Raw genomic sequence first — 26,582 nt, forward strand, 5'->3', positions numbered from 1 at the left:
CTTGATCCCTTTGCTCAGTGTCTGACAAAGATGGGGATGGATGATGTGGATAATGCAGGCTGGAGACTACTGGTTTTGTCTGGGATGTTCTCCTTGATGTGTGTGGTCTTTCCATCCCTGCTCCCTGTTTCGGCGCCGCTGGCGTGTGGGAGCAGCCGCAGTGAAGTAGCCCATGCAGTTGCTGCAAAGAGAAGATTTTTTTTTTTCCTTAGGTCCTCTGCCAAATGCCTCCAACCATTGTTTCTGTCCTTGTCTCCCACTGTGGGTCTGGAACAAGGCACTGCCCTGGCGCCCTAGCCCTGATGCCAGGGTGCCATCCTCCACCAAATCCTCCAACAAGGGGATCTGCAGCAGATTGCCCTCAGCACTGCCTCTTGCACCCAAGGCACTTTGGGATGGACACACAGCACTGCTTTCCTAAAGGCAGTCACTTCTTTATTTTATTTTTTTAATTTTAATTTTTTTTCCTTAGACCTCTCAAGAGAACTTTCTTTGAAGGGCACTGGCCATATTGTAGCTGTGTGTGCTCCTGCAGGTGCTAGGTGCTGGTAGCCCTTCATGAAGGGCCAGGAGTTTTGGATTAGCAATAACAACTATGCATTAGTTAAGAGAGAGAAGTGTTGTCTCAGAACTGCAGATTCTGGGGAAAGAGAGGTCCAGCTCCTGGTGCAGAACTTGGTCTGGCTGGGGCAAGGTTGTGTCATCACTTCCAGGAGCATCAGTCATCATCAGCCATGTGAGAGATGACACCCTGGGCTTCTTTTACACCTTGTTTGGTTTTCTTTTTTTTAATCACCCAGAAAGAGTGTTCCCTCTCATGTAAAAGCCCTGGGATATGTAAAGTGTTTCTTTCTCTGGTGTTTTACACCTTTGAAAAGACAACTGGCCAGAAATTTGATCCTCAATTAGGTTGTTGTTCCAAGTCTGAAAATTCAGTTTTTCTGAGACGATGACACAACTGGTATTATTTTCCATGCTTTCCTGTACATGGTCCTGACAAATATTCTTCAAATCTTGTAATTAAATTCAGAAGATTTAAATACAAACTGAGCAGGGGGATAAATCAGTAACATCAGTCTATAAACTAAGTCTCAAGGTAGCACACACTCAGTCTTGGACCTTTGGAGTATCACTACATAAATATTTAATACCCTTTTAAAGCAGCTGATTTAACATATGAAGTAGACTTAACAATTCCTTCTGCTTCACCCCCTCTTCCCCAAACACATTTAAATAAACCAATGTCTTTGTGGCCTCTGCAACTGTAATTCCTTGTCTCCTGGGAGCACAAGGTTTAGGTGAAGAATGGAGACCACAGACCCTTTTGGGATGAGGATTAGCTTTAATCTTGAGGTGATTCTTGCAGTTGTAGAACTCTGTGTTCTGGGGAATGTGAGCTGATGGATCATTCCTGATGGGACTCTTATTTTTCCATAAAATACTACCATTGCAAAACAGATTGACCTTGGAGCCCACAGGAGTCAACTTGATGAAGAGCTTAGTTGGAACTGGAGTGACAATTGGAAGCCAAATGAATCATATCAAGTGTGACCATTACAGGCCTGAAAATGATTCTTAATTAACCACTGATCCTCTGTGGTAGCAAGTTTCCAAAATCTGTGAATCCATAAGGGAGCCCGTGAAAATATAAAAGTAGCAATTTACCTAATCTAATAGCTCTTCTGTGCTACCTCTTTGACAATGCTTTATTTCCCCTTGCTTCATGATGTGTTGGAAGAGGTCCTCAGGATCCTGTCAGGTTTGGTGGGACCACTGAGAGGACAGCAGCACCTAATGCACTTCACAGGAGATCTAAACTTGCACAGCTGCTTGCCCATACATTTATTTCCTCCTTCCACATTGTTTTTTCCAGTATTCCCTTTGAATTGCAGGACTGTATGCAGTATTTTTGAAGGTGGCCTGAGAAGCCTTTTGCTAATGAAGCAGGTGGTTATTCCTTATCCACAGCACCAGTTCCATTGCACTATTAGCTGGGAACTGTAGGTCATATAAGAAGTATTTTGAGGGGAAACTCACTCATTCTTCTGTGCTTTTTAACAGGCATGTCCAGGCATCCTCCAGCTCCTGATCTCCCTACCTTCTATCCCTTGTCTCCAGGGGGGGTTGGACAAATAACACCACCTCTTGGCTGGTAAGATTTTTTAGCTTCTTTTCAGACAGGTGCATGTTCACACCATTTGCTGTTGTTGAATCAATCACAGCATTTACAAAATAATAATAATCTCATTCCTGTAAGAAATTGCTACTTTATTTTCGTTGAAAAGATGAAAAAATGTTGATCTTTGAAATGAAATTAATCTGTTTTTTGAACACATACGGAAATTGAAGTGTGTAGATTTCACTTTGAAGTCTGTATGTTTCTTATGGCACAGATTTGTGCCTCTTAGCTTTTGGAAAGATAGCAGAAAACAGTTCTCAAGTAATTAAATGTAAATTTTAATAAACAAAATTGCAATTGCTGAGTAGAGAGGAGGTAGGAAAGAACTTTGAAGTGTGTATGGGGGGGAAATCTTGAAACTGCCCCAAATGGAGAACAAACTTTTGTAGTCTGCTGCTTTTTACAGTTTCTGTATGGAGAGAAGCCTCTGCCACTGGGAGATCTTGCTGCTCTTGCTAATACTAGCACTCTCATGATCTCTTGCTGCCACTTGGGGTGTCATTTTCCTTTTGGAGGAAATGTGGTATTTTCAGAGTAAAAGGTTTGGCAGGGTGCTTCATGTCTGCTTGGGGTAGATATGTACTTGCCTTCAGTTCTCTTGGAGCAGGGAATAAGGCAACTCGGCCACAATTCCAGTGCTTTAGAATCTGTATTGTGACTAGTCTGTGCCCATGCAATGAGGGATGCAGATTTTATTGGTTTTTAATGTCTCCATGTGAGGGAAACATGATCCAGATGACAACAGGCAGAGAAAGTAGAGAGCAGAAGATGGTGAAATGCTGTATTGCTGGCATATCTTTCAGGAAAGGTCACATACATTTTGGGAGCAAATAATTATTAGATATCAAACTAAAATACGGAAGTATCTGACTATATTTTAAATATCTTTTTTACCCCCCTCTTACCCATTTTGCTGCTTAGCTGACTCCTCACTTCCACTGCCACCATGCAGTTGCTAGCATGCGTTTTCCAGATGTGGTCAGTCATTTCTTCAGAATGTTTCTCAGTGCAGAAACTGGGGGGAGGGAAGAAAGAAAAGAGAAAGAAGAGGAGGACAAGATCCAAGATTAAAAGGTTCAGAGATTCAGCAGCACTCACCAACAGCAGGACATACTCAGCTGTCCCTTATGCTATAGCTCCCTGCTGTGAGGTAGCGCTCTTGGGACTTTCTTAATTTTTTTTTTTTCATTTCCTCTTCCCTTTGAGTGCTGGTCAGTTCCACTAATACGCTCCAAGATTGAAATCTGTGTCCTGAACCTTACAAAGGCCAGGTTCCATTTTTTTTCTTATCTGAGAGCTGACTGACTAGTCACTAAGCAACTCTTTGAACAGGATTGATATGTGTGGTGTCCCTCTGGCTGGTAGAGGCGATTGGGCTGAACTGGTGTTTGCTCACATTACTTCAGGATGTTCCCTGTAGTCGTGACTGAACCATTGCAGACTGAAACTGATCAAAATGTAGTTCTGAGGACAAAAATTAAAGACCTCAAATGATGGACTGGTGGCAAAATATTCTGTATACATGGGAGTACAAAGAAGCCAACAACTTCACACAAGCTTCTCTTGCAGAACTGCAAAATTTGATCTTTAAGTAAGATAGACTCGTGTCACTGTGGGCTTTGACATGGTTGGGTTGGGTTTTTTTATCAAATAAATTTCTACTTAGCAAAGCTGTCCACTTGTACCTCACTATAGCATATGCTAATGGAGAGAGTCTTAAGTTTTCAAAGATTTAATAAAACTGTTCAAAAAACTTTTTAGCTTAACAGTTCACCATCTGGTGTTCTTGCTCTGAGCTACAGTAGAACTATTTGGAATAAGATGCTTTTTTCCTAAGAGCTTGTTTAACAAATCTGATTCCAGTGGTCTAAAACTAGGTGAGAGAGGGATGGAGATAGAGGAGAGTGAATGTGTGTGTGTGTGTGTGTGTGCCTTTGGGGAGGAAGGCTGGTTGTTTTGCTTTCCTTCCCAGGAAGGGAACTTAGATTGGGAATCTTTCAATAGCAAGGAAGAAAGTTCGAAGCATTTAAGTATTCATTAGTTTCATTAGAAGAACTCTTGAAAGTGTTCGCTCTTACTACTTATTTGTGTCTAGTACTGAGTTCCCATCAAGAGCTTGTAACTCTAGAGTAACCATTGAATACCATATCATATGATTGATGGGTTCCTTTCTTCTGTGACCTCAGGCAAGGTCAGCCTGTATATCCCATCTCGAGTGGATTCAGGCAGCCCTACCCATCCTCACTCTCAGTCGACCCTTCCATGTCCAGGTAGGTGTAGGAGGTGAATGACTGACTGGGGAGTAACTGCTGGCATTAGAGGGCAAGTTGCTCTTCTGCTTGCATCTTGGTCTGCTTATGCTTGCTTTTCAGTCAGCTAAACCCTTACGCATTCATTTTTATTTAACTTTTGTGTGTATATGCAGTTTGCCTGGATCCCACACTGGTCTCATTCAGCATTTTCCTGTCGGTCTCTGAAGTGTTGCAATGAGGAGCACCCAGTGAATTGTCAACAATTAATTGAGCTGTTTCATCTGAAATGAGTCATTTGTTCATTTCTAGATGCAACACATAGCATAGCATCCTTGGGTTTTGCTCATGTCAGTATGCAACCAGGTGGATTGTCACTCTAGTCTGTGTTCTCTAGTTCCAATTGCAAAGTTGTTGGTAATTAGTCTTGAATCAAGTAGGTAATGCCCTGTGTGGAAACTTGTTCACAAGTAGATATTTCATAGCCCAAAGCCACTAATGGCAGGGGATGCCAGCACGGTGTTTGTACTGGTGTGTGACTCAGGCACTGTCTTTATGTCTAAGTGCAAGCAAGCAATGCTAGCTGAGACCTGGCCATGACACACTCCAGATCTCCTCTGCTCTGCTTTTGCATTCTAAAGGCAGCTTCTGCATCCTGTGCTTGGTGTACAAGAGGTTGAAATACACAATTCTTGGGGTTTTTTTTTCTGTGATCTGTAGAAGAGACATCCTCTTGCATAGGGATTTAAGACAGGCTAAGTGGTAGGTCCTCTTACCTCTTTGTGTGTGGGCTCCTTTGGATTATCACTGTCCCTTCACTTCCTTACAGAAGAATGATAAGCCTGTGCCTGTCAGGGTGATTGGGAAGAAAACCCATTCCTTCTCCATGATAAAATCACTTGATTGGTTACAGGGCTTTGTGTTTCCTTTATTTTGATCACATGAAGGAAAAGGGCAACAAGGGGACTAGGGAAGGGTGAAAGGAGAGGCTGGATGCCATTCCTTAGCCATCACTCATTCAGCAAAATTTTGGAGCATGAGCTTGCTTTTGATGTTAACGGTACTTTCCACCAGTTTAAAATACAGCATGCAGGTTTTCTGCTGTGCCAGAGTTTGCAATGCTCAGCACCTTCAAGATCTGTCTCAGCTGTCCTTGAGAATGACCTGGGTTAGTAAGGTAGGATTATTCAGTTAGTGGTATTTGGAATTTATTTTCCATTTTCCTTCTTGTACAAATGAAAGGAAGCTTTAATTAGGACAAAAATCTCTCCCTGCTCCCATCCTTCATCCAGGATGCAGGATTGTCAAAGTTTATTTTAAACACTTGAGGTAAGAATAGTGGGTTCAGATGAAATGATGTTAAAATCTTTTACCTTAACTACCTTGAAAAGTAAAGAGAGCCATCAGGGACTTCTTGAAAAGACTCTACTTTCATTTTATTTGTTTCTGCATGGCAGTTTCCTCCTTTGCATTGGCTGGTGGTGGATATTTCAAGGATGTCTATATCTTGGTGTGGAAATACATTTTTTTGGTTAAGAAATGTGTATTTTTATTGCTAGACAGTGCAACAGTACAGACATTAAATACTTCTCATATTTGCCTGAAAGGTAATAAAATAACTTCTCTACAACCAAAATGTTGACTGATTTGTTTGTTTGTTTTTCTTGAATATTTGGGCTACAATGCACAAATCTTAGCCAAATATTTTTGTGTGCTCTTTAAGAGTTGTCTTCATGCAAGCTCCATAGCATTTGCATTCTTGGAGTGTCCTTCTGCTGTCATACATGTTTTGATGCCTGTCTTCAGTGGGGTTACAGACCTTTCTTTTTTTCTTTTAGGTTTTCACATCACATGATTCCTGGTCCTCCAGGCCCTCACACAACTGGAATCCCTCACCCAGCTATTGTAACACCTCAAGTAAAACAAGAACATCTGCACAACGACAGTGAGCTAATGCATGTGTGAGTCTGCCTTTCTGCTCTAGCCTTTAATGAATAAATGCCTGAGAATTAACTCTATCTGAAGAAGAGTCAAGTATGTTTAAAAAAAAGTGCCTTTTATGAGCTCTTTGAATTTTAACTCTTCTCCTATAACCAAAACAGGGACTGTGGGCTACTGTTTGGCAAGAGTAATGGGAAGCCCTTTTCCATTCCAGTCCAGCACTTTTCAGCCGTTGGCAACAGCTGTCTTGATTCAGTCATAATCATGGACCTGTCCAGTTGTGACTGTGAACTCATGAACTTCTGCTGGGAAGTTCTTACCTGCAAAACTCACTAGTAAAAAGCAGTCTCATTGCTTAGTACTCTGAGGCAGAAGACCTAGGAAGAAGGGGATAAGAAGCTATTCTCCTGCTTGTGGCAGTGATCTTTTAGGGTACCATGGATAGCCTTTCAAAAAGAGAGTTGAGACAAGTCTGGAGCAGATTCACAGATTAAGTGTTACTTGCTAGAGAATGTCAACCTGACATCCTCCCTGAGTATTAAACTGAAAGATATGAAAGTGGATGGGACACGACCACTGAAATTCTCATTCTTACTACTTAAGTGCTACTGTAACCACAAGTTAGAAATTTTCCATTGGATCTTTTTAGGTTGAAGGCAAATTAATGCTTTTTTTCCTTTCCTTTCCCTTTCCCAACCACGTTTTAGGAAGCCTCAGCACGAACAGAGAAAAGAACAAGAGCCAAAAAGACCTCATATTAAGAAACCTCTGAATGCTTTCATGTTGTACATGAAAGAAATGAGAGCAAATGTTGTAGCAGAGTGTACTCTGAAAGAAAGTGCAGCTATCAACCAGATCCTTGGCAGAAGGGTAGGTACACAAGGGTTTGTGAGCACTCACGTGTGCTGCTAATTTGTGTTTCCCTTTAGCTGGCTGTGAAGGCTGACTTTCTGCTTGAGGTGATAACTGATGTGCAACTATCAAATTAGCTATAGAAGATAAAACATGCAACAAAAATAAAAGCAATATCTTTAATTTCTTTTTTCAGCTTTAGCAACATCATCAAATTTGTGTCTGTTCCACTCATGTTATGGTGTCAGCATCTCAGACATGAAATGCCCTCAGCCACACATACAAAGATCATTCTGATCACATTCTAGGTCCTCCTGTAGGCTGATGTCCATCAGGGCAGGAAGGAATCATTCAGAGATGAACACTGGATGCTACTGGAGATGAAAATCAAAAGTGAATATAATGTGGTCCAGTTGTAGTCATGTAGGTTGGGAGGGACTCATAGAGGTCATGTTGTGCAGGTCCAATTACATCAGGTTGCTCAGGAACCTTCCCAGCCAAGCTTTGAATATCTCTGGAGTCATCAGCCTAATACTGAGAATCCCAGTACATGTACCAGAGCCTTGCTGAGAGCTGTATGCTTCTGTGGCATTGTAGCCATGCTTTGTGTTTTCCATGTTCTGAAAGAAACTGTGCAGGCAAATTCACAGTACAGCATTCATGTTCTTTGCCAGTGTTATTCCAAGGAAAGGCAGCAGAGGTAAATGCCCATTTTGCAACTGACTCCCAGAAATGAGAAAAGAGGTGACTTTTGTATCAATCTGAGTCTGAGTAGGGATTATTCAAATTCCCAGTGAACACCTCCTTTTGATCACTGACCAAGGCAGTATTGAAAGGCACTGTGACTCTCTGAAAGCCCTGTACTTTTAGGTGGGAAATCAGTACATGACCTTAAAGAGCTTCTTTTGTATGACAGCCAGAAGACTTCCCCCTCCAAACAGAGCAGAAATCTGCTGGTACTTGTCCCAGTTCATGCAGTCTTCTGCTTTCTGTTGTTGTTGTTACCTCCCCTTAAAGGATGTCATAGTACTTGCCTTTTCCATGCTGCCATGCAAGTCTCTAGGATCATGGCCATTTGCTTAAGAGTTGGACTTGATGATCTTGAGAGCCCCTGCCAACTCACAGTATTCTATGATCTGTGAACTACCCTTACAGGTGATGGCACTCCCAGATGATTGATCTTAGTTGCTTAGTGTAACAGCCTTGTTTTCTTGGCCTGAACAAGGGCAGTGGCTTATTTATCTCTGTTTTGGTAAGGAACCAGCCTCAGGGCTCCTTTGCATGCTTTTTCTGCAGCTTGGACTCTTCAAGTTACTATTCTCCGTGAAAGTACCTCAAATTCCACTTTTCCTGTGGTACAAACGAGGCATGAGTTATCCAATGCAATTGCTTGGACATTAATTATTGTCCATTGTTTTGTGTTCAGGCATCCTGGTCACTATTTAGCCTGTGCTATCCTATAGAAGGAACCATCACAACTGTTCCCACCAGCTGACACTTTGCACGCTGCTGATCCCACAGGATTGTGTTCACTACCTTCCAGTTCTTGGTTGTTCATGTGGAGTTTGAGAGCTGCAGACAGGCTGAACTGCTGTGGTCTCAATAACACATCCAACTTGCCAAGTACAGGCAGACAGGAGCTTTAGTTTGCATCCTCTGATGTGTAACCAGACAACATATTAAATCATACAAATGTGATCTGATCTGAAATCTTAGTTCTGTATGTTAGTCTTGTATGAGTGTCTTAAAGATTTATTAATGATTGTTAGTCTGGTTTTTGGGTTTTTTTAATAACTTCTTCACCCCTTACTTCCCCATGGATGTTGTCAAACAAGAAGATGTATCTAATGCTGCATCAGTGGAACTTAATTCTTAATTCTAAATAAGAAGAATTCTGCTTCAGTTCTGTGATAGGTGTTCAGGAAGAACAAAATTTCTAGATGCTGATGTAGCTGGTATTTTTCCAAATGTGTAGGTTGTGAGGTTTTTTGTTTGCTTTGGGGGGGGGGGAGTTATTTTTAAGTACATGAAACCAGGAAATGTATTCCTGCTTGACTATAAAGGTTAACTTATATAATTTGTAAGACTAGTTCTGTGATTTCTTTATCTTTGGAACTTTTGCAGTTGCTATTTCCTTTTTTAATCAGAAAGAAAGTACCTTAAAGTTCAATACTTAGAAGTTGATTTTGGAACAGGAGTGCCCAGAATGCCTTCTGTGTTGGCATTGAAAACCTGTATCTAGTTGCTGCTTGAAAACAGCAGACCCTTCTGTCAGGGGGAGATTGCTGCTCTTTAAAAGCAGTATAAACCCCCTCAGTTCTGTCAGGAGCCAAAGGCTGGTTTTGTTGCTGGTATTTTGTTGGGGTTTGCTTTTGTTTGTTTGTTGTTGGTTTTTTTAAGTAGTGTTGGGAGAGCATGGTTCTGTGAGCAGATTATTTGGTGAGCCCTGTTTCCATAAATAATTTTTGTCTTGCTCAAGGCACTTGGCAGTTGCAGAGCTGAGAAATGCCTGAAAGTCATTAATAAACACAGGTGCTTGTAATTGCTAATGAATGCCATTTTTGCAGTGGGGAAGGACTGAATCAAGTCACTAAAGTGCTCAAGTCATCTGCTGCCTGTTTAAGTTAGCTCCTGGTCTAAAGGTGTGTTTATTTTGTTTGCAGTGGCACGCTCTCTCCCGCGAAGAACAAGCAAAATATTATGAACTAGCTCGTAAAGAAAGGCAGCTACACATGCAGCTTTATCCAGGCTGGTCTGCAAGAGACAACTATGTAAGTCATTCATTTGAAGGTTATCTTTAAAAATTCACTTTCTTTTTGTAACTTTTAAAATTATTATTGCTTCTTCTTTTTCTTTATATCTTGTGGAAAGTTCTGGATGACAGAATGGTGAATATACATATAACATAAACCTGATATTTGTTTTCACTTCAAGCATCCAGAAAACTCGGGATATTGTTGCTGTTGTTGAGATCCTTCTTATGAAATTCACAGTTTTGGAGGGGAAAAAATAATGTGGAAAATTTTATTCCTAAAACAATGGCCAGTACTGTTTCTTGTTGTACTATACAGCTGTGAATTTTCCATCATTTTCTATTTGATCACTTATTGTCCAGAAAAAAGGGATGTCTTGCTTTCAAGAGAACCAAGGGTCTCAATGCAGACTGAGCTTTAAGTCAAATTAATTCAGGATGTTTCATCTGTGGAAATCTTTTAAAGTAACCTTCCTGGTAGAACCTGCTGTTGTACATGGATACATATGTGTATACATTAAGAAGTTTTCTTACAGTTACTCTTGTTTTATAATTAAATACCAAATAGCCTGCACTGTGTGGCTACACTCTAGTGCCTACAATGAGCTGTCAGTGTAGCCAAATATGATGATACCAAATCCAGAAGCTGCAGTCCTGAGAAACTGATCCTAACCTGAGATCTCAGCTACTTTCTGTCCCTCCATTAGATGTGACAACATCTAGGATAGGGATAGGAAATGTACATGCTATATCTGGCTCAATTTTCCTTCTGCATTAGGTGGACAGTAGTTTTTCTCTACTTCAGTGATGTCTTTGGACATTAAGGATGAGGTACCTGAATACAGTGTTAACAGAAACTGTAGAAACTGGCACAGAATGCATTGACACAGAAACTGTGTGATTATCTCTGAAGGAAATACCCTGGACTTGCTGACATGCAGGCCCAGTTCTGTAAGCACACACACAACTGAGAGCCCTTAGCAGCTTCTTTCTGTCTGTTTTTTACAGCCAATAACCTGTCCTGACACTACACAGGTAGGGTTTATTTCCAGAAGCCAGACTGTGCCAGCAGAGCTGTTCTGAAGCATAGCTGGGAACAAACAGGCTCTTAGGGAAAGACTCCCTGCAAACAGGGGAGATTTTACTTGTCTCAAGTTGACTTGCTGTAAAACCACACCACTTTGGAGCCCTGTCAGCTCGTGCATACTGGCCATCAGGCCTTGAGCTGGTGCTGTGCTGTTTGGCCATGCTGGCTGTGAGAGCCCGTGTCCTGCCCAGCCTGTGCCACACGGCACAAGCAGCGGACCTGCGGCTTCTGGAGTGCCTTGACAGACATTTGGAGTGTGTGAGGTGGCACGTATGAGTTATCCCTTTGATGTGCTTCCAGCCTGCATCCTGTGTGGAAGTATAGCTCTGACATACTCCAGTCCTGTATGTTACAATGAAGAACTCTGCTAGCTTCCTCTTGCAGCCCTCCCCTCTGCCTCTCCAGGAATGCACACGTTCTGCAGTGGTGCTCGTAAGAGAGCACAGTGATCATAGGAGAGCACAGCTTATCACTGAAACTTTTTCAGATATGTGTCATCTTGGGTTTTTCCAAAAAAGTGAAATTGTGTTAATTTAGCACAGGTAAATAAACTCCAGTATTTTGAGGATTGGAGGTGACTTAGGGGTGGTTCTTCTCTTTCACAGAACAGTACAAGTAAGTAAAACATACTATTTGGTTTTAGTTCTTCTATTTTGGTTTGCCTGGTTATGCAGGATTTTAGAAATTTGAAGAAATGTTATACATTGTTATTCAACTGTTAAAACAACCTTTTTCATATGTTTTTATTATTGATACCCAAAGCAGTCATGCCAAATAGTGTAATAGGCATGAGAAACACAATGTTTTCACATTTTCACATTTCACAACATGAGGGTGTCTGTGTGTGCTGCAGTTGTCAGAAACTATCTTACTTGGGAATGCTGACAACTAGTTTTCAGTCCAGTCTTCTATTCCTTCACTTGTATGATCTTATAGGTAGATTTCAGATCAGCTTTTAGTTTATGTTTTAGCACTTGAAGTCAGCCTGACATAGAGAATAAAACAATTTTTTGTCCCATGACTTTTCCATGTTAACATATGGTGCCTAAGTGATAAAGTATGTTGCTGTGAGTTCCCCAGAGCCCTTGAAATGTAGTATTCTAGTATTGGTCCTAACTTCAAAATCTTGCTCACAAGGCACTGCCCAGCCCTGTTGCCAGCCTTGGGATAAATAAGGACAGTAGTTTGAGAATCAGCCTTTCTGGAGGCTTCCTTAAAATATAAATAAATACGATTTTTTCTTAAAATACACACAAAAAGCTTTCACTGACTTTACAGGGCAATAAAGACAAGACACATGGAAGAATATCAGTGGTGTTAGGGTGATGCAAGATGACTGAGGTTTAAAATTATGGGTCTAAGCTGGCCTTTTGTTTCAGTTGACACACTGTGTGAAGCAGGAGCTGTGGCCACTTCCCTAGATGGGGGTGCAGGAGAAGGCTGAGTGTGTAGGCTGGCACGCTGTGGCCAGTGTGGTCTCTCAGAAAGACAGCTGCCAGGCATTCATTTGTGTTCTGCACTTCAGCCATGTTAAGGGTGCTCTGCTGTTTGGTTATTGCAGACCATGCTCTCCAGGCACAGCCACAGCAGACTTGGCTTTTGTTCAGGTACGAGCATTATCAGAACAGTTTTAGTTGGCTGGTTTGCACCCTGGGGACAAGTCATGGTCGTCCTAGGTGCTTTCAACACCCTGTCTGCTTCTGCCATGTATGACAGTGTAAGTGTCTGAATGTGTGAAGAGTTCTTATAAGAGCCATAAATTATGATACCAACATATGTGTCATCAGATTATTGAGCATGAGAAGTCTCTTAGGTGCTTGTGGCTGCCAGTGTTAGTTGAAAAACTGCCAGAAATTGTAATTCCATGTGGGTATAAATATATGTATTACTGATGTGCATATTTTTCCACAGATGCTCAGATCAAACTTTGTTACCATTGAACTAGCTAAAAGTGGGATAGAAAAGCTACCCTGGAAATAACTGGGCTTTCTGCTAACATTTTCAGTGTCCAGATGACTTTTTGCTGTGCGGTGACAAAATAAAGTCATGTGCATGTAATGGTATGATAAAATTTTCTCTCTTTCAGGGGAAGAAAAAGAAGAGGAAGAGAGAAAAGTTGCAGGAATCAGCATCAGGTAGGCCATGACCACCTTGTACTTGCCATTCACCTCAGGAGTATTTTAGAAACCAGGGCTTGTGCTATTTAATTTTTACGAGCTTTTGTCTAACACTTGCTTCTGATGGACGTTTTAAGATACTGGAATGCTTGTGAACATTCATACAACCCATGCCTCCTTTCCCTTACCCCTTTCTAAGCAGCAGTCCTGATGGCATCAACATCTTTGGCTGAACTGACTCATTGCTGCAATCACTGTCCTGTCTCATCTTTGCTTTTCTCCTCAATCAGTGTTGTATCATCTTCAGACTTCAATGTGTCTCAAATACTGTGTGGTATGATTGGACACTGGAAACTTTACTCAGACCTTTTGTAGTAACTGTATTTTTTCTCAATGTATTTTACATTTCTTTGTACACTAACAGCTGCCTAGTAGGTTGGCTAAAAGCATCAGTGAAGTCTCCTCTTTGCCTTTAATATATATATATATAAAGAAACACCCTGTTTTCCCCAACAAAAAATGGCTGGTATAAGAACCATAAAAAACCCAAACAACAAAACCAAAAAACACACACAAAAAAAAATTCCATGTAACACTGTAGCAAACAACTTACTTGGAATGTGCAAAAACTCTGTAACAGAAATTTGTTAAAGGAAAACAATCTTCTACAGGTACAGGCCCCAGAATGACAGCTGCCTACATCTGAAGCATGGTAAGAACATCTCTAAAGCTTTCCTGCTGCTAAAACTGAATTGTAAAATAAGCCTTCTTATAAATTTTATGCAATAATATGAATTTAGCAAAAATTGCAGAACTATCATATTCCAAAGCTAATGTTACTTTGATTACTGATGGTTTTTATACCGGCTATCTATTAGGTGTTCACCATTTCACTGCTTAACCATAATATTTTCAAATTGACCACACCTCACTGACTCACTGTAAGTCTGCCTGTGGAGCAGGGATGGGTTTATTAAGTGGTGCAAGCCCTCCCAGACTGTCACAGCTCACAAGAACAGGGTAGATGCTGGCTTTGGAGCACAGGTTATGTGCTAACATCAACAAGATTCTGGCTGGCTGGGTACACCTTTTAAAAACAATTTATTCACCTGTATACTAACAAAACACCTGCTAAGAAAATGGGATTGTATTTCAGTTGTTTCAGAATTTCTCCCACAGCTGTACAGTGATACTTCATGCATGGTACAGGTTGGGGTTTTTTGTGGTTGTTGTATTTCCAGCATGTGTTTTCTTTTTTTTGTATCATTAAGGGTGGAATGACTAGTGATTACACATGGGCAATAACACCATCTAGTCAGCTTGTCAGTGCACACAGTACCACAGTGAGATTCTAATTTCTCAGTGTCTGTGTTGGAAGGATGGTCCTTCTATTTCTCTTGTGATGTGTTTTCTAGTAGGAATTGCTCTAATTTGAAACAATAGTTGTTTCTAAACTGTCTAATTAACCCAGATTGCACTTTGGAGATTTCCCAAGAAGTCCAGGAATCATACAAAAAATAAAACGACTTTTCAAAATCACCGACACGCTGTATCAGAAATGGGCTCTGTCCCCTCTTCCTCTGCCTCCTTTGGCCACAGGTTCCCTGTGACACTCAAGAGTAGTCAGCAAAGCAGGCTCCTGTTGGCCTTCAGCTCTGCTTACACTGTCAGCCTGAGAAAGCCATCTTCAGTTTCCTGTGTGCAGTGTGTCAGTCAGCATGATTCAGGCTTCTTCTGGAGTTATGCCATTATGCTGGTTAGTCTAAACTTGGCTAAGACAAGACTTTGGTGATTTGTTTGTTGGGTTTTTTGTTGGTTTTTTTTTTAAAGTTGAAGTGAAAAGGCAAAATCTGTGTTCCTTTTTTCTTCCTAATTAGCAGAAGTTTTTCAGGCAAACAGGCAGCCTTGCCCTTTGCAATGTGCCTAAGTCATGCCAATTTAAGATGGGGATTGCAGTGTTGTGCTCTGTAGCCTGTACAACAAATGTAGCTGTAAAATATCATTACTTAGAGCATGATACGTACTGAAAAATAAAGTGCTTTAACCTTGAGTTTTACAATTGGTATTTCAGCTTAGCTGTCTAGGTCCATGACTGTTGTGAATATTTTTCACTTTGATCTTAACACAGTACCAGTAGGCAAAATACCCATAATTTTATCTGAATTGATGCAGAGCACTTGATTGGGATTGGAATACAACTAAGGTTTAAGTGACAGCTGAAAAACAGGGATTGTACTTGGGTTTTGGATGCCTTATAGTCTTGCCTATGCTGAGCTACTTTTGTTGGAGTTTCTCTGCATTTTCAGTGTTAGAGGTTGAATGGTTGGAGTGTGGGGGTTTCCTCTCCCTTTGACCTTTACACTCCCACCTTCCTGTGTCCTCTTAGGCTTTGTAACAGTGTGGAAACTTTGGCAATACCTGTCTCTCTGTCTTCAGGCAGAGTCTGAAAACAGCAGTATGTTCTTCAGAGAGGGGGAGTGTGCTGTTGCCTCCATGCATGCATGTGAAGGCACCCCCATGATGTGTTTCATGCCCAGTGGATGATCTGCACTGGAGATGTACAGATGTGCTCTTGCTGGAACTAGATGCACAGAATGATTTAGGGAGCCTGAATCAGCCAGACTTCAAAGTAAACTTCTGAAGGTTAAGACTCTTGCCCTCTGCAAACCTAATCCAAAGAATGTTTTGCCCACAAGCATAATGTCTTACCAGGCCCACAGCAGAGCCATTGTAGTCTTTGCTGGATGGAGATAATAAGTTTGAGAATAGCGTTCTTACTCGCAGGGATGGTGTAAGGAAGAGGGAGAAGGAGGGTGGGAGGTCTGGGAAGGAGACAAGCATTCTGTTATCTGAGAAGAATCAGAAATGAGTAGGTGGCAAGACCAAAGAAAGAATCTCAAGATCAGCACAAAGGAGATCAGCCAGGGCTGTAATTACGGTGATGTAAGTGAGAAGGATGAAATGGTGGGAGGGTTGTGTGGTGGGATGTTCAGAGGAAAGTAACGGAAGAGACATGCAAACAGACATGATTTAAGATACTGTGAAGGTTTTGGGTGTGGGGTTTTTGTTGGGTTTTTTTTTTTTTGTCCATGAACATTCAGCAAGTAACTGATTTTTAAGGTGGACCTCTAGTCCTGCTTCCTAACTTGAACATGATTAGAGTGGTAAAGTCAAGGTGGTAGCATTAAGTTGCCCCTTTTCCAAGGGTTATACACAGAAGCAGGCATTTTATGACTTCACTGCTTAGCATGTAACTGAGTTCTGTGATATCCAGCCTGCTGAATGGCCAATCTGTAAAACACTTCAGAATGCTGTAGGAACACTGTGACCCTCTGCAGTCTTTGCTATATTATCCTGCATTACTCCAAAGTGTCAAGAGTTGTGGAACTGTCCCAAGAAGGATTTTGTTTGCAGTTTACATAGCCCAACACACTGTTGGAAATAACTTTGATTTATTGAAGAAATAACTCTTATTTATTCTCTTATTTTGAAATCAACCAAGAGTGAAATTAGACCTACTAATGCTAAAAATAAATTAAGGTGAGGCCAAGGAGGGAAGGGGAAATGAGGAAAGCTAGGAGTAGCTGTTAAGCACCTTTCTGAAAGGTGAGTGGTGATTTTTTACTTTAAGCACAGCATTCTAGGGGATTTGTAAATATGAGTAATTCTGTCTTGGAAGTGGAGATTTCCAATTTCCTATCTAATCTGACTTTCGGAAGAAAAAAAAAAAAAGGTGATTTTTAGCATGAGTATTTTGAAATCAGTAAGGGAAAATAAGTGTACTAAGAAAAATTCCTCATTGTTCTGCAGCATGGAAATACTTAACTTCTTATGACTTGCTCTGTACAGAACTCTAAAAGGCACATCATTCAACATGTGGCAGGATGCAATTGGGAAACGACATCATTTAACATTGTGTTTTGGCATATCATCAAGGGCTAGAAAGAGTGATAGAGAAGCTTAATAACTTAACTGTGCTTAACTGTGAGAAGTATATTTGTGGGTTGCAAAATTCCATGACAATTAGCATCTACATTAGCAAAGCTTTCAAAACCAAGAGAACTTGACTAATACTGATTTGCAATCAGAAGTGCTTAAAAGGATCAGATTAAGACCATTTAACTTTGAACAATGAATTATCTTAACATTTCAAACTTCCTACATGGAAATTTGAGCCAAATTTCATCAGAGAAGTGATTTTTTGGGCAGTAATTTATGACAGGATTATGTTTTTTCTATTACTTAAAAATAAAATGGAGTGAGGCTATGAAAGCAGACTAAAAAGTGGACCAGTCCACAGCCAGAATACTGTGGAAAAGAAGCATCTGATGACTGTGGTCGTGGTTGACCATGGGTTTTTGGACAGCATCTGAGAAAGGAGATGCAAAGAGGATGTGGTACCTTCCTTTCTGAGGCATGTTTTCAAACCTGGCTTGTCCAGTGCTCTTGAAATTGCTGCTGGAGTAGTTCATATTGAGACAAATGTTCTACCCTTTTCTATAGCTCTTGACTGCACAAAAGGTTTAAACACAGCCTGGAGAACTTGCATAGAAGTTATTCTCTGTGAGAATATGTGTGGTGATGGTGGTGCAGAGATTTGTACTGATTTGCTTTAAAAATTGTTTCCTGTGTGACCCATATTTCCCTATTCCCCATTTTGCCCATGAATAGTAGCCTTCAGCATAGGCAAGAGGGATGGAATGAGCAGAAGAAAATTTTCTGGATTTAAATGTTTGTATTATTTCAGATAGGCATAAAATTTCCATAGAAAATGGATATAGCCGTCAGAGAGATCATGGCTTGGATTGAAAGGGACCTTAAAAATATCTAGTTCCAATGCCTCCCCACCATGGCCAGGGACACCTTCCAGCTAGACAGCTTACTCAAAACCTCATCAAATCTGACCTTTAAACACTTACAGAGATAGGGCAACTTCTCTAGGCCTCACCACTCTCACATTAAAGATTTTTTTTTTCTAATATCCAATCTAAACCTATCCTCTGTCAGTTTAAAGCATTTCCCCCTTGTTCTAGCACTACATGCCACTGTCAGAAGTCTCTCTCCAGCTTTTCTGTAGGCCCCCTTTAGGAACTGGAGGACTATTACAAGATCTCACTGGAAATTCCTCCAGGCTGAACAAGCTCAGCTGTCCCAGCCTGTTTGGAGAGAAGAGATGCTCCAGCCCTCTGAGCATCTTTGTGGTCTCCTTTGGGATCAGTCCAACAGGTCCATGTGCTTTTACTGTTGGGGACCCCAGAGCTGGCTGCAGGATGCAGGTGGGGTCTCACCAGAGCAGAGCATAGGGTCAGAATCCTTTCCCTTGTCCTGATGGCCACAGTGCTCTGGATACAGCCCAGGACACAAATGACTTCCTGGGCTGGGAGTGCCCATGGCTGGGTCTCCTCCACCAACACCTCCAAGACTTTCTCTCCACAGGGCTGCTCTCAGTCCATTCTCCACCCAGCCTGTGCTTGTGCTTGGGATTGCCCTGACCCAGCTGCAGGACCTGGCACTTGTCAAACCTTCGTGAGGTTTGGACAGGCCACCTCTCAAGCCTGCCCAAGTCCCTCTGGATGGCATCCTGTCCCTCCTGTGTGTCTTCTCAAGCAGCTTAATTCTGACCTGACATCAGTCTTGCTGGGGTGAAAGACAAGCCCTCCTCTCTTTCGGGCTCTCTGACATCGAGGCAAAGTTAGAAGAGCAAACCCAAAGAGAAGCCACGGCCCCATGCAGGTGGCAGGTACAGAGGGGCACTGACACCTGCTGGGAGAGGAGCAGCAGAGCAGACCCTAGTCCCTGCTTCCCCTTATCATCCTGGTGGAGGTCCCTTGTGGAGGGAAGGAAGGCAGGCAGGCAGGAAGGAAGGGCTATTTTCAGTGCAATCACAGCCTGTGGGATGGGTGGGTAAGTGAGGGTAGTAGCAAAGCATAGGTTTTACAAATTAAAGAACAGCAGAACACTTTCAACTAGACAATCAGCATAGATATGGGATTAGAGAAATAAGGAAAAAATTGTAAGGATTTTTGCAAAGTAAGTGCAGTGTGGTCAGTTATGAAGCTGATCTTCACCGTTTCGTATTTTAAATTGACACTGAGAAATGGAAAAAACAGGTAATTCAGGAGGTAAATGTGTTTGTTTTGTTGGAGACACTCAAGTTGCAGAACCTACTGTGAAATTGGAGATGCTTAATGAAGTTTGAACTTAAACCACATTTACAAGTGATTTTAAAATCCCTTATTGTTTCACTTCTGAGGTGTTAGCAGTAGGCGGCTTGGGCTAGAATGAAGGAGAGCAGTGGGACAACTATTGTTCTGACTCTTCCTGTGGGATAGGGTGGGGACAGGGAGTTGCCTGCTGGTGCACCATTCTTCTCTGGATGAAAACGGTGTATTTTGGTGGATTTAGTAAACTCACCACCAGACTGAGAAGTCTAAGGTCATGAGAAAAACTTTGTAGAAACAAACTGTTTCATAAATAAGATGTAAGGTTTTGAAATGTTTCATTTCCAATTGGAAGAAAACTTCCGAATTTTAATGTTTTTCTCAGGCCTTCATTGCAGTTTCACATTTTTTGGTGTATTTACATGAAAAATTTCAAAATGAGGTTTTGATACTGTGTTCCTGATAAGCCAGAAAGCAAGTTTTTATGGCACTGTCAAAGTCTTTCCCATTTGTTTCTGGAGACTAAGCTTGGGTGAAATCTGTCTTCTCATTTCAACAGAATTGTATTCAAATGCAGTTCTATCAAAGCTTAGCAAATCTTAGCATATCCTAGCACTGAGTTTTGCTTCCATTTGCCTCTGATTTTAGAGATTATGATTGAAGAAGTCTTCTGATATACATGAATGCAAACCTAGCCATCCTGAAGAGAAAAGTAATCAAAAGAACGGAACAAACCCAAAGATCCTTAACCATAATATTAGAGCAATACTGCTAATAGAGCAAGCCTTCTTATATCAATCAGTTCCTTAATCCTCCACTTTAAGAATTTTCTATGCACATCATCTTTTAAATCTCTGACCCTTTCCCTGCTTGTTAAGGCTGCACCATATAGGCAGTTTTGCAAGCTTGCAGATTGGAAAGCTGTGGAAGTGAGGAAGCTCATAGCAGGGCCAACTGAAGCACCACTGTCTGGCCAGTTAAAATGTGAGCCTGGCAAGTCAGTGAGACATTATGGATACCTGAAATTGCATATGGTAAAACGTTATTGCCAAAATAACTACACAGAATTGGTTTCTATGGTGTAAAGGCAAATCACACACTAGGTGGAACTACGTTTTGATGAACAGTTGGTTTTTCTCCACATACGTGTGTCTTTTGAGGTACACAGACTTCCTGTTGTGTATTTTGGACCAGCAGAGATTTTATGATGAGATGAGTTAATTGCATCAAAGTGAAGTTGGTACGTTTGAATTCTGTAGTGGTTTCTGGGTACTGTTGTCTTACACTTGTAGTGTTGCTCTGTGGATGGTTGTGTGTAGAGAGTTGATGGAAGCACAAGAAGATATTCAGGTTACATCTGACTTGCCTTTGGTTTCATGAAGAAAACTATTTAAATTATTCCAAGTATCAGAAGATTTAACTGTTGAGATTATCTTTTAAAGTATTGTAAATTCTAACCTATGTTTAATTACGGCAGAAAAAAATATCTACAAAGGAAACTACCCCTGTTATATCTTCTGAAAGACATTTCACTTATTGTTTTACCAGTATCTCATGTTCTTCCTTGTTACAGCAGGTGAAAACTGAAGTAGCAATTTTGTGCCCCTAGCTCTCAGTCTAGAAAATAAATAATTTAAAAAAATAGTCTTCTGAATATTTATTATATGCCATAAAGATACAGAAAGGAGACAAGCCTGTGTCTTTCTCCCTCTTCCTTGCCTTCAGTATACTGTTCCTCTTTAAGAAGCTGCTAGATTGCTAAGAGGCAATCTGGTTTTTATTATAAACATGGAGCCTCTTTCCCCTCCCACCCCCAACAGGAAAAACGTGTCTTGGGTCTTCCAGTAAGATAATTTTAAAGATTCTAGTATGGTGATAGAGCTTGTAGTTTTGTTCTGCCTACACTGGGGGCCTTTGATAAGAGCCACACCTGCATGGTATCACTGCCATCAGCTGCACAAAATGGGAACCCTAAAATACCTGGGTGTTTTCCATGCTGAAACTAATTGCTCTGGAAGAGGTCTGTGGCTTGGGAAGGCTGGGGGAGGAATATTCCTGCTGCTCACATAATGCATCTAGCTGAGGTCAAACTATGAAGACAGAAGTTAGGGCTCCAGGCTCCACTGGTAGTTAATGGAGAGGTATTTTCAGGGGCATTAATTCAGGGCATTTGAAACAGCAGTGAATAATTTGCTGTTGGAGTCTCCATTCACAGTTACCAGCAATGGACCCAGGTTAAAAGTAGCAAGGGTGATGGAGGGGTTGGACAGACCAAGAAAAACTTCATATTAACATAGTTTCAACATGGCAGCATCTGTTACAGTTTTAGGGTACAATTTTCTGTCATTTCTTTGGATACAAAGACAGCTTAAAAAGTTTCCTCTGCTGCCTGCTGGTATCCAGCTCTTGAAGAGAGGCCTTTTTCCTGTCTCCCGTAGGTCTCTCCATGTTTTGTAACAGCCTGTGGGACCCTGCAGCAAATTGGATTACTAAAATGACTGGGGTTTTGTTGGGAGGTGCTTTTTTTGTTTAGAAACAACAAGGGTTGTGGAGTACTTGTTTGTGTTTGCCTTGAACATCGCAAGGATCTGGTTTGGGCTAAACCCACAAACCATGGCCCAGCTGGGCAGGAAGAGGAGCAGACTGCAGCGCCGGCATCTCTCTGCTTGTGCCTGAAACCCTCTGCAGCTCTGCTCTTAAAGAAAATACAGAGGGGCTTCACAAACAGCATGAACTGCCCTGATAAATAACGATCTGGTTTTGCATAGCCAGGTTTCTGGAGCATTGAATAAACCATAGCTAGCAGTAAGTCAAACATGTTCGTTTTGGACTTGCAAAGTAAATGACAGTTTCAGCTTTTGGGTACCTGAATTTGCCATGTTGTTTGAAGTACTGGATTAAAAGACAGGTTTGGAGATGAACTTTTTTTTTGTTTCTTTTTTTTAAATACACATGACTGCCTGCTATATGTAGTCTCGTCTCTTAGAACTGTATCCAAACAATGTGATAAGGAAAGGTGTAGAAAAAAAGTATCTCATTTCAAATGTTTAATATCCCTTGCCCTCTGTGAAGGGTTGGGTATCTCTTTTACTCCGTACTTACTGCTGTACTGACCCAGACTTTCTTCAATAACCTTTTCTGATTAGCATAACTGGGTGAAGCTGCATTCTCTCCCTTGTTCTAGAAAAGTTAAAAGACCAGAGGAGGAGAACAAGGCTTTTTCGGACCCACCCTTCAATCCATCTCCTTCCAAAGCATGCAGAGGACTTCAGATCCCCTTGTGATCCCCTCAGCCACTGAGCCCAGGCTTGCTAGGAGACTTTAGTTGCACTGTAGCAATTCCTGAATTACAGTTTTGCCACTTCGGTAGCAAGGCTTTTCTTTTTGCACTGCATTATTCTTGAATCTTACATCCATTTCTTTTTTGATATGTTGTTTTCTTTTTCCCCTTTCCTCCTGCAGTCAGATGTACACTGCAAATGGCACAGACAGTGCCTCCTATTGTGGCTCAGGCTCAAGACTTCACATATGTAAAATGTGACTTGCAGCACTTTCTTTGAAGCCTAACCACAGCCAGGGAGCTGTAATTGCAGTCTTTGATTTGCGCCGACTTCACTTGTGGATTGGGCTTTGCTAGGGCATGCCTCGCCTGGCGAGACTTCAGCTGCAGCCCCCCAGTGAAGCCTTAGATGTGGGAAGTCTTCAGTCTCCTTAGCACATGCCTGTGGTTTCTTGAAAAGAATCCTGATTTGACCTGTTTTATATCTGTAAGGCAACACCATCATCACTCATATTTTTTAGGTATTATTTGGTTTATCAGCAGCAGAAGCAATTTCCAGCATGTAGCCTTAATGTGCAGCAGGGGAAAGGCTGGGTTCTAGATGCTGTTTTAAGGACAGCTACTGTGTAATTTGCTGTACTGCTTGGAAATAAAAATATGTGGGGCTTCCCTGTGCCTGTCCCCTTTCCAGAATCACCGTGGTGTCTGCAGCCTCTCGAGAGGAGCTGGGCATAGTTAGGAGCTATGGAAAGGAGGCAGGCGCTGCAAAAGCTGCCTCTGGATTGGGAAAGAAGCAATGGCTGCTGTTGGAAAAAGCTGAAGGGCCAGAGCAAGGCCACAGTCGTTATTTTAACCTCCTGACTTCAAAGACAGCTTGCTGGTAAGGGAAGGGGGGAGGAGGCAGGGAACCATCTCAACAGAAGAGCATTTCATTTCCTTCAGTGAAGTAGACATTCCTGGCTGCTAATGGGGAGTAGCTCTGAATCACAGTGCTTGTATCAGACTGCTGTGAACTACTGGCCTGGCGCCTCAAGGCCATTCCTCAACAGGAAGCTGAATGTTTTCATGTAAGACTGAGAGGAAAACCTTCCCAGGAAGAGCAACCTGGACCAAACCTTTGAAAATCTGGGATGAAAAGGCACAAAATAAATATAAAGCTGCAGGGTGCTCTCCCCAGTGTTTCTCTGCTGTTTGCTTGGCCTCTCTTTCGTGCTCCTTGGAAAGGTAGAGCCCTTCGTAGCTCTTTGATCCGCACGTGTTACGGAGCACTGCGCTACTTTATAAAAAATAGGGGAAAAAAAGGCAGGAAGCTCAGGAGGCTTTTTTTAGTTGGGACATGGGTTGGTTTAATGAGGAAATAGGAACTGAATTAGTCAATACAGACCACCTCTGTTGAAACTGCTGGTTTGCCAGTGGACTTCTAGCTGTGCAGTTTAAGAGGCCTCAGTGGCTTTAAATGTCCTTTTGTGGCTACCAGCAGCAGGTGTAAGTTATTCCTTATCAGTTATTCTGTATCAGGGATGGCAGTATTTGGGTAACAAGGGAGCCTGAATCAAATCTAAGCCATACAGAGCAGCTTGCTATGAGTTTGTGCTGGCCTCTTCTACCTTTGTCTGCAGCTAAACTTAAGTGTCCTCAACTTTGCACTATAACAAGAGCCACATGGGTGATCTTTGATAAGCAGTCAACTTATGTAGTAAGATTTTGGGGCCTCAGCTTATGCTGATTAAAATTAAAGGGTACAAAATCAATGTTAGAGGCTTTTTACCCTGGGTAGGGTAGAAAGCCTCTAAAACTGATTTTGTACCTTTTCTACTACATGAGGCAGTGTAACTCCTTACTCAGGAGCAGCCACATTACTCAGCCGCTGTGAGTGAAACACTTTGTGTTGCAATGGGTTACATGGATCCTGCAGCTGATGGGAGGTGGGTGCTCAGTTATAAATGGCCCCAGTTTAAATACTGCTGAAATGTAATGTAATGTAAAATTTGCTGGCTAATTCAGCTTGTGGCTCTTACAGGCTTAAGCAGTCTATCTATCATGATTAGCCTAAAAGAAGTTTGACTTGTGGTTTAAACCATTTCTTCATAAACTTGTTCTGTCTTGCCTTGCATGACTCAGGGTGCTGGCAGTGTAACTTCTTTATGTGACTAAGCACTTTATGTTTCTTCTGGTGAAAATTCATTTATCTTCTCCACTGAACTGCATTCTTGTGCTAATTTTGATCACTCTCAAAAGCTTTGTTCATTGAGCCTTCTATTTGTTTGGCAGTTGAGTAGTACATGGAGACCTAGAGGTTAATGTTGATTTTTCTGAGATACCAACAATCCCCAAATAGTTACTGGAGAGCATGTGTCCATGTGTGGAAAAAACGTTTGACTCATCAGAGAGATTTTGGGTGGAGACTGTTATAACCCACTTGTCTGGATCAGAAGGACAAGGGTGATGGTTGAGTTGGCAATTTCATAAATCAGCTGATGTAACCCAGAGACCTAGGGAGGAAAACTGTTCCTCTTTGGATAAGCAATTCCTATTAGGCCTGTACTAGCCATTTCACATGCTCTATGAATATAAATCCTTCCAAGATCTAGTGAACTTTACTTCTTGCAAGGAGGCCCATGGCTTGTACACAGCTGGAAGATGTTCCCTAGCCTGCTGAAGAGCAGAACAAATCCTCTCTAGTCATGAGGATGGATGGATGATGGTAAAATTAATGTTCACACAAGCCTCATTCACCACATTTCCCTACCAAACTGCTTGCAGAAGACAGCATTTTTTCATGTCTGCAGGGAGTAGAGCTTGAGGCTCTGCAATAGAGGTTTAATTGACCTCAACCACTGCACTGCAGTACTAAAGCCCAAGGCTGTCTAATTTTGTAATGGTATCTGGGTCAAATGTTGTAGATAAATGAAATCCACTACAAAAGGGAAGTACTTCAGTAATATGCTGGATGTTTCAAACCCCACCTTTCTAGTTGGTATCTCTTTACAATCCAAAACACTTTCCATAAATATAGTTGCAAACTTCAAGCAAAAGCAAGTAGTAATAAATTCAACATTTAACTTAGACATTGTAATGCAACTAACACAGTTGTAAGAGTTACAGTGACTCATCAGCAGCTTGTTTGAAGAATTATTTTTTTTTTAAAGGCTTCAGATAGTCTTTATCACACTCTCTCTCTCTTCCTCCCTCCTTCCCTGCAGGTGGGAAAAGAAATGCTTTCTCAACTTGCAAAGCAAAGGCGGCCACACCAGGACCCCTTCTGGAGATGGAAGCTTGTTAAACCCTAGGTGTGTCCTTCATCCACACAGACCACCCCCAAGGAGTCTGTCCAGGATGTCATTCACCCTGATGTCACTGCTAGAGACACTGAATCATAAAGACAATCACTGCCAAAATCCTTCACTATCACGAGGTCCAGCCCTGATATTAATAGAGCAAACGAGCTCCTGGGTCAGCAGAGCAGCTTTTGTCTTCACCTCTGCCTTGCACTCTTAAGCCCCCCATCTCATCTGTGTCCATATTGAGTCAGCAAACACAGTAGCATGGCTGTCTCTGCCTGCTTCAGCCAGCAGAATAACCTAGACCACAGCTGCCCCATACAGCACATCGAGGAATGGAATTGGCCTGGACCAGGATGACATGCTCAACCTTCTTTTTATTTAATGGTGCGACAGGATCAATTTTGGTTTTAGCTTTTTTTAAGAAACTTGAATGCTTTTATATTTTAACTTTTAGTTTGTAATTTCTTTGGTGTATATTTTACTAGGTATGAGCTTTTAAACAAGTGTCAGAAATCTGAAATACTTTTTAAATAAAAGGAGTTTTTCTTTTTTTTTCTGCCAGAGGAAAAATCTGTATGGAAAAAAGGTGGCTGTTTTGTTAAACTATTTGTAACAAATAGTGGCCTCTCAGTCTATATAATACAGTGTCCTATAGAACTAAATAAATGTAACAACAGTCA

At 41.5% G+C, this 26,582-nt stretch overlaps 2 protein-coding genes and 1 long non-coding RNA gene across 10 annotated transcripts in view; 2 read left to right on the forward strand and 1 right to left on the reverse strand.

The window, feature by feature from the left end:
• The window catches only part of RPL34 (ribosomal protein L34), a 216,541-nt gene extending 216,248 nt beyond the window's left edge, over nucleotides 1–293 (reverse strand). The window contains exon 1 of the mRNA XM_079307350.1: nucleotides 284–293. The gene's annotated coding sequence lies outside the window, so the exon portion shown is untranslated. The remainder of the gene's footprint in view (nucleotides 1–283) is intronic.
• The window catches only part of LEF1 (lymphoid enhancer binding factor 1), a 70,272-nt gene extending 43,690 nt beyond the window's left edge, over nucleotides 1–26,582 (forward strand). For 5 of the 8 annotated variants that reach the window (XM_079307333.1, XM_079307330.1, XM_079307331.1 and 2 more), the window contains exons 6-12: nucleotides 2,062–2,152; nucleotides 4,366–4,449; nucleotides 6,267–6,389; nucleotides 7,077–7,239; nucleotides 9,885–9,992; nucleotides 13,147–13,195; nucleotides 25,822–26,582. In XM_079307333.1, the coding sequence (XP_079163459.1) occupies nucleotides 2,062–2,152; nucleotides 4,366–4,449; nucleotides 6,267–6,389; nucleotides 7,077–7,239; nucleotides 9,885–9,992; nucleotides 13,147–13,195; nucleotides 25,822–25,901 (698 nt within the window). In that variant the 3' untranslated portion in view covers nucleotides 25,902–26,582. Of the gene's footprint in view, nucleotides 1–2,061; nucleotides 2,153–4,365; nucleotides 4,450–6,266; nucleotides 6,390–7,076; nucleotides 7,240–9,884; nucleotides 9,993–13,146; nucleotides 13,196–13,848; nucleotides 13,890–25,821 lie in introns of all 8 variants that reach the window. The other 3 variants (XM_079307335.1, XM_079307337.1, XM_079307336.1) reach the window with 3 other exon arrangements.
• LOC306802794 lies at nucleotides 20,358–22,272 on the forward strand. The gene is made up of 2 exons (XR_013774473.1): nucleotides 20,358–21,442; nucleotides 21,480–22,272. It is a non-coding gene; the product is annotated as an uncharacterized lncRNA (long non-coding RNA).

The sequence above is a fragment of the Erithacus rubecula genome (assembly GCF_903797595.1).
Source record: "Erithacus rubecula genome assembly, chromosome: 5".
Classification (NCBI taxonomy): domain Eukaryota; kingdom Metazoa; phylum Chordata; class Aves; order Passeriformes; family Muscicapidae; genus Erithacus; species Erithacus rubecula.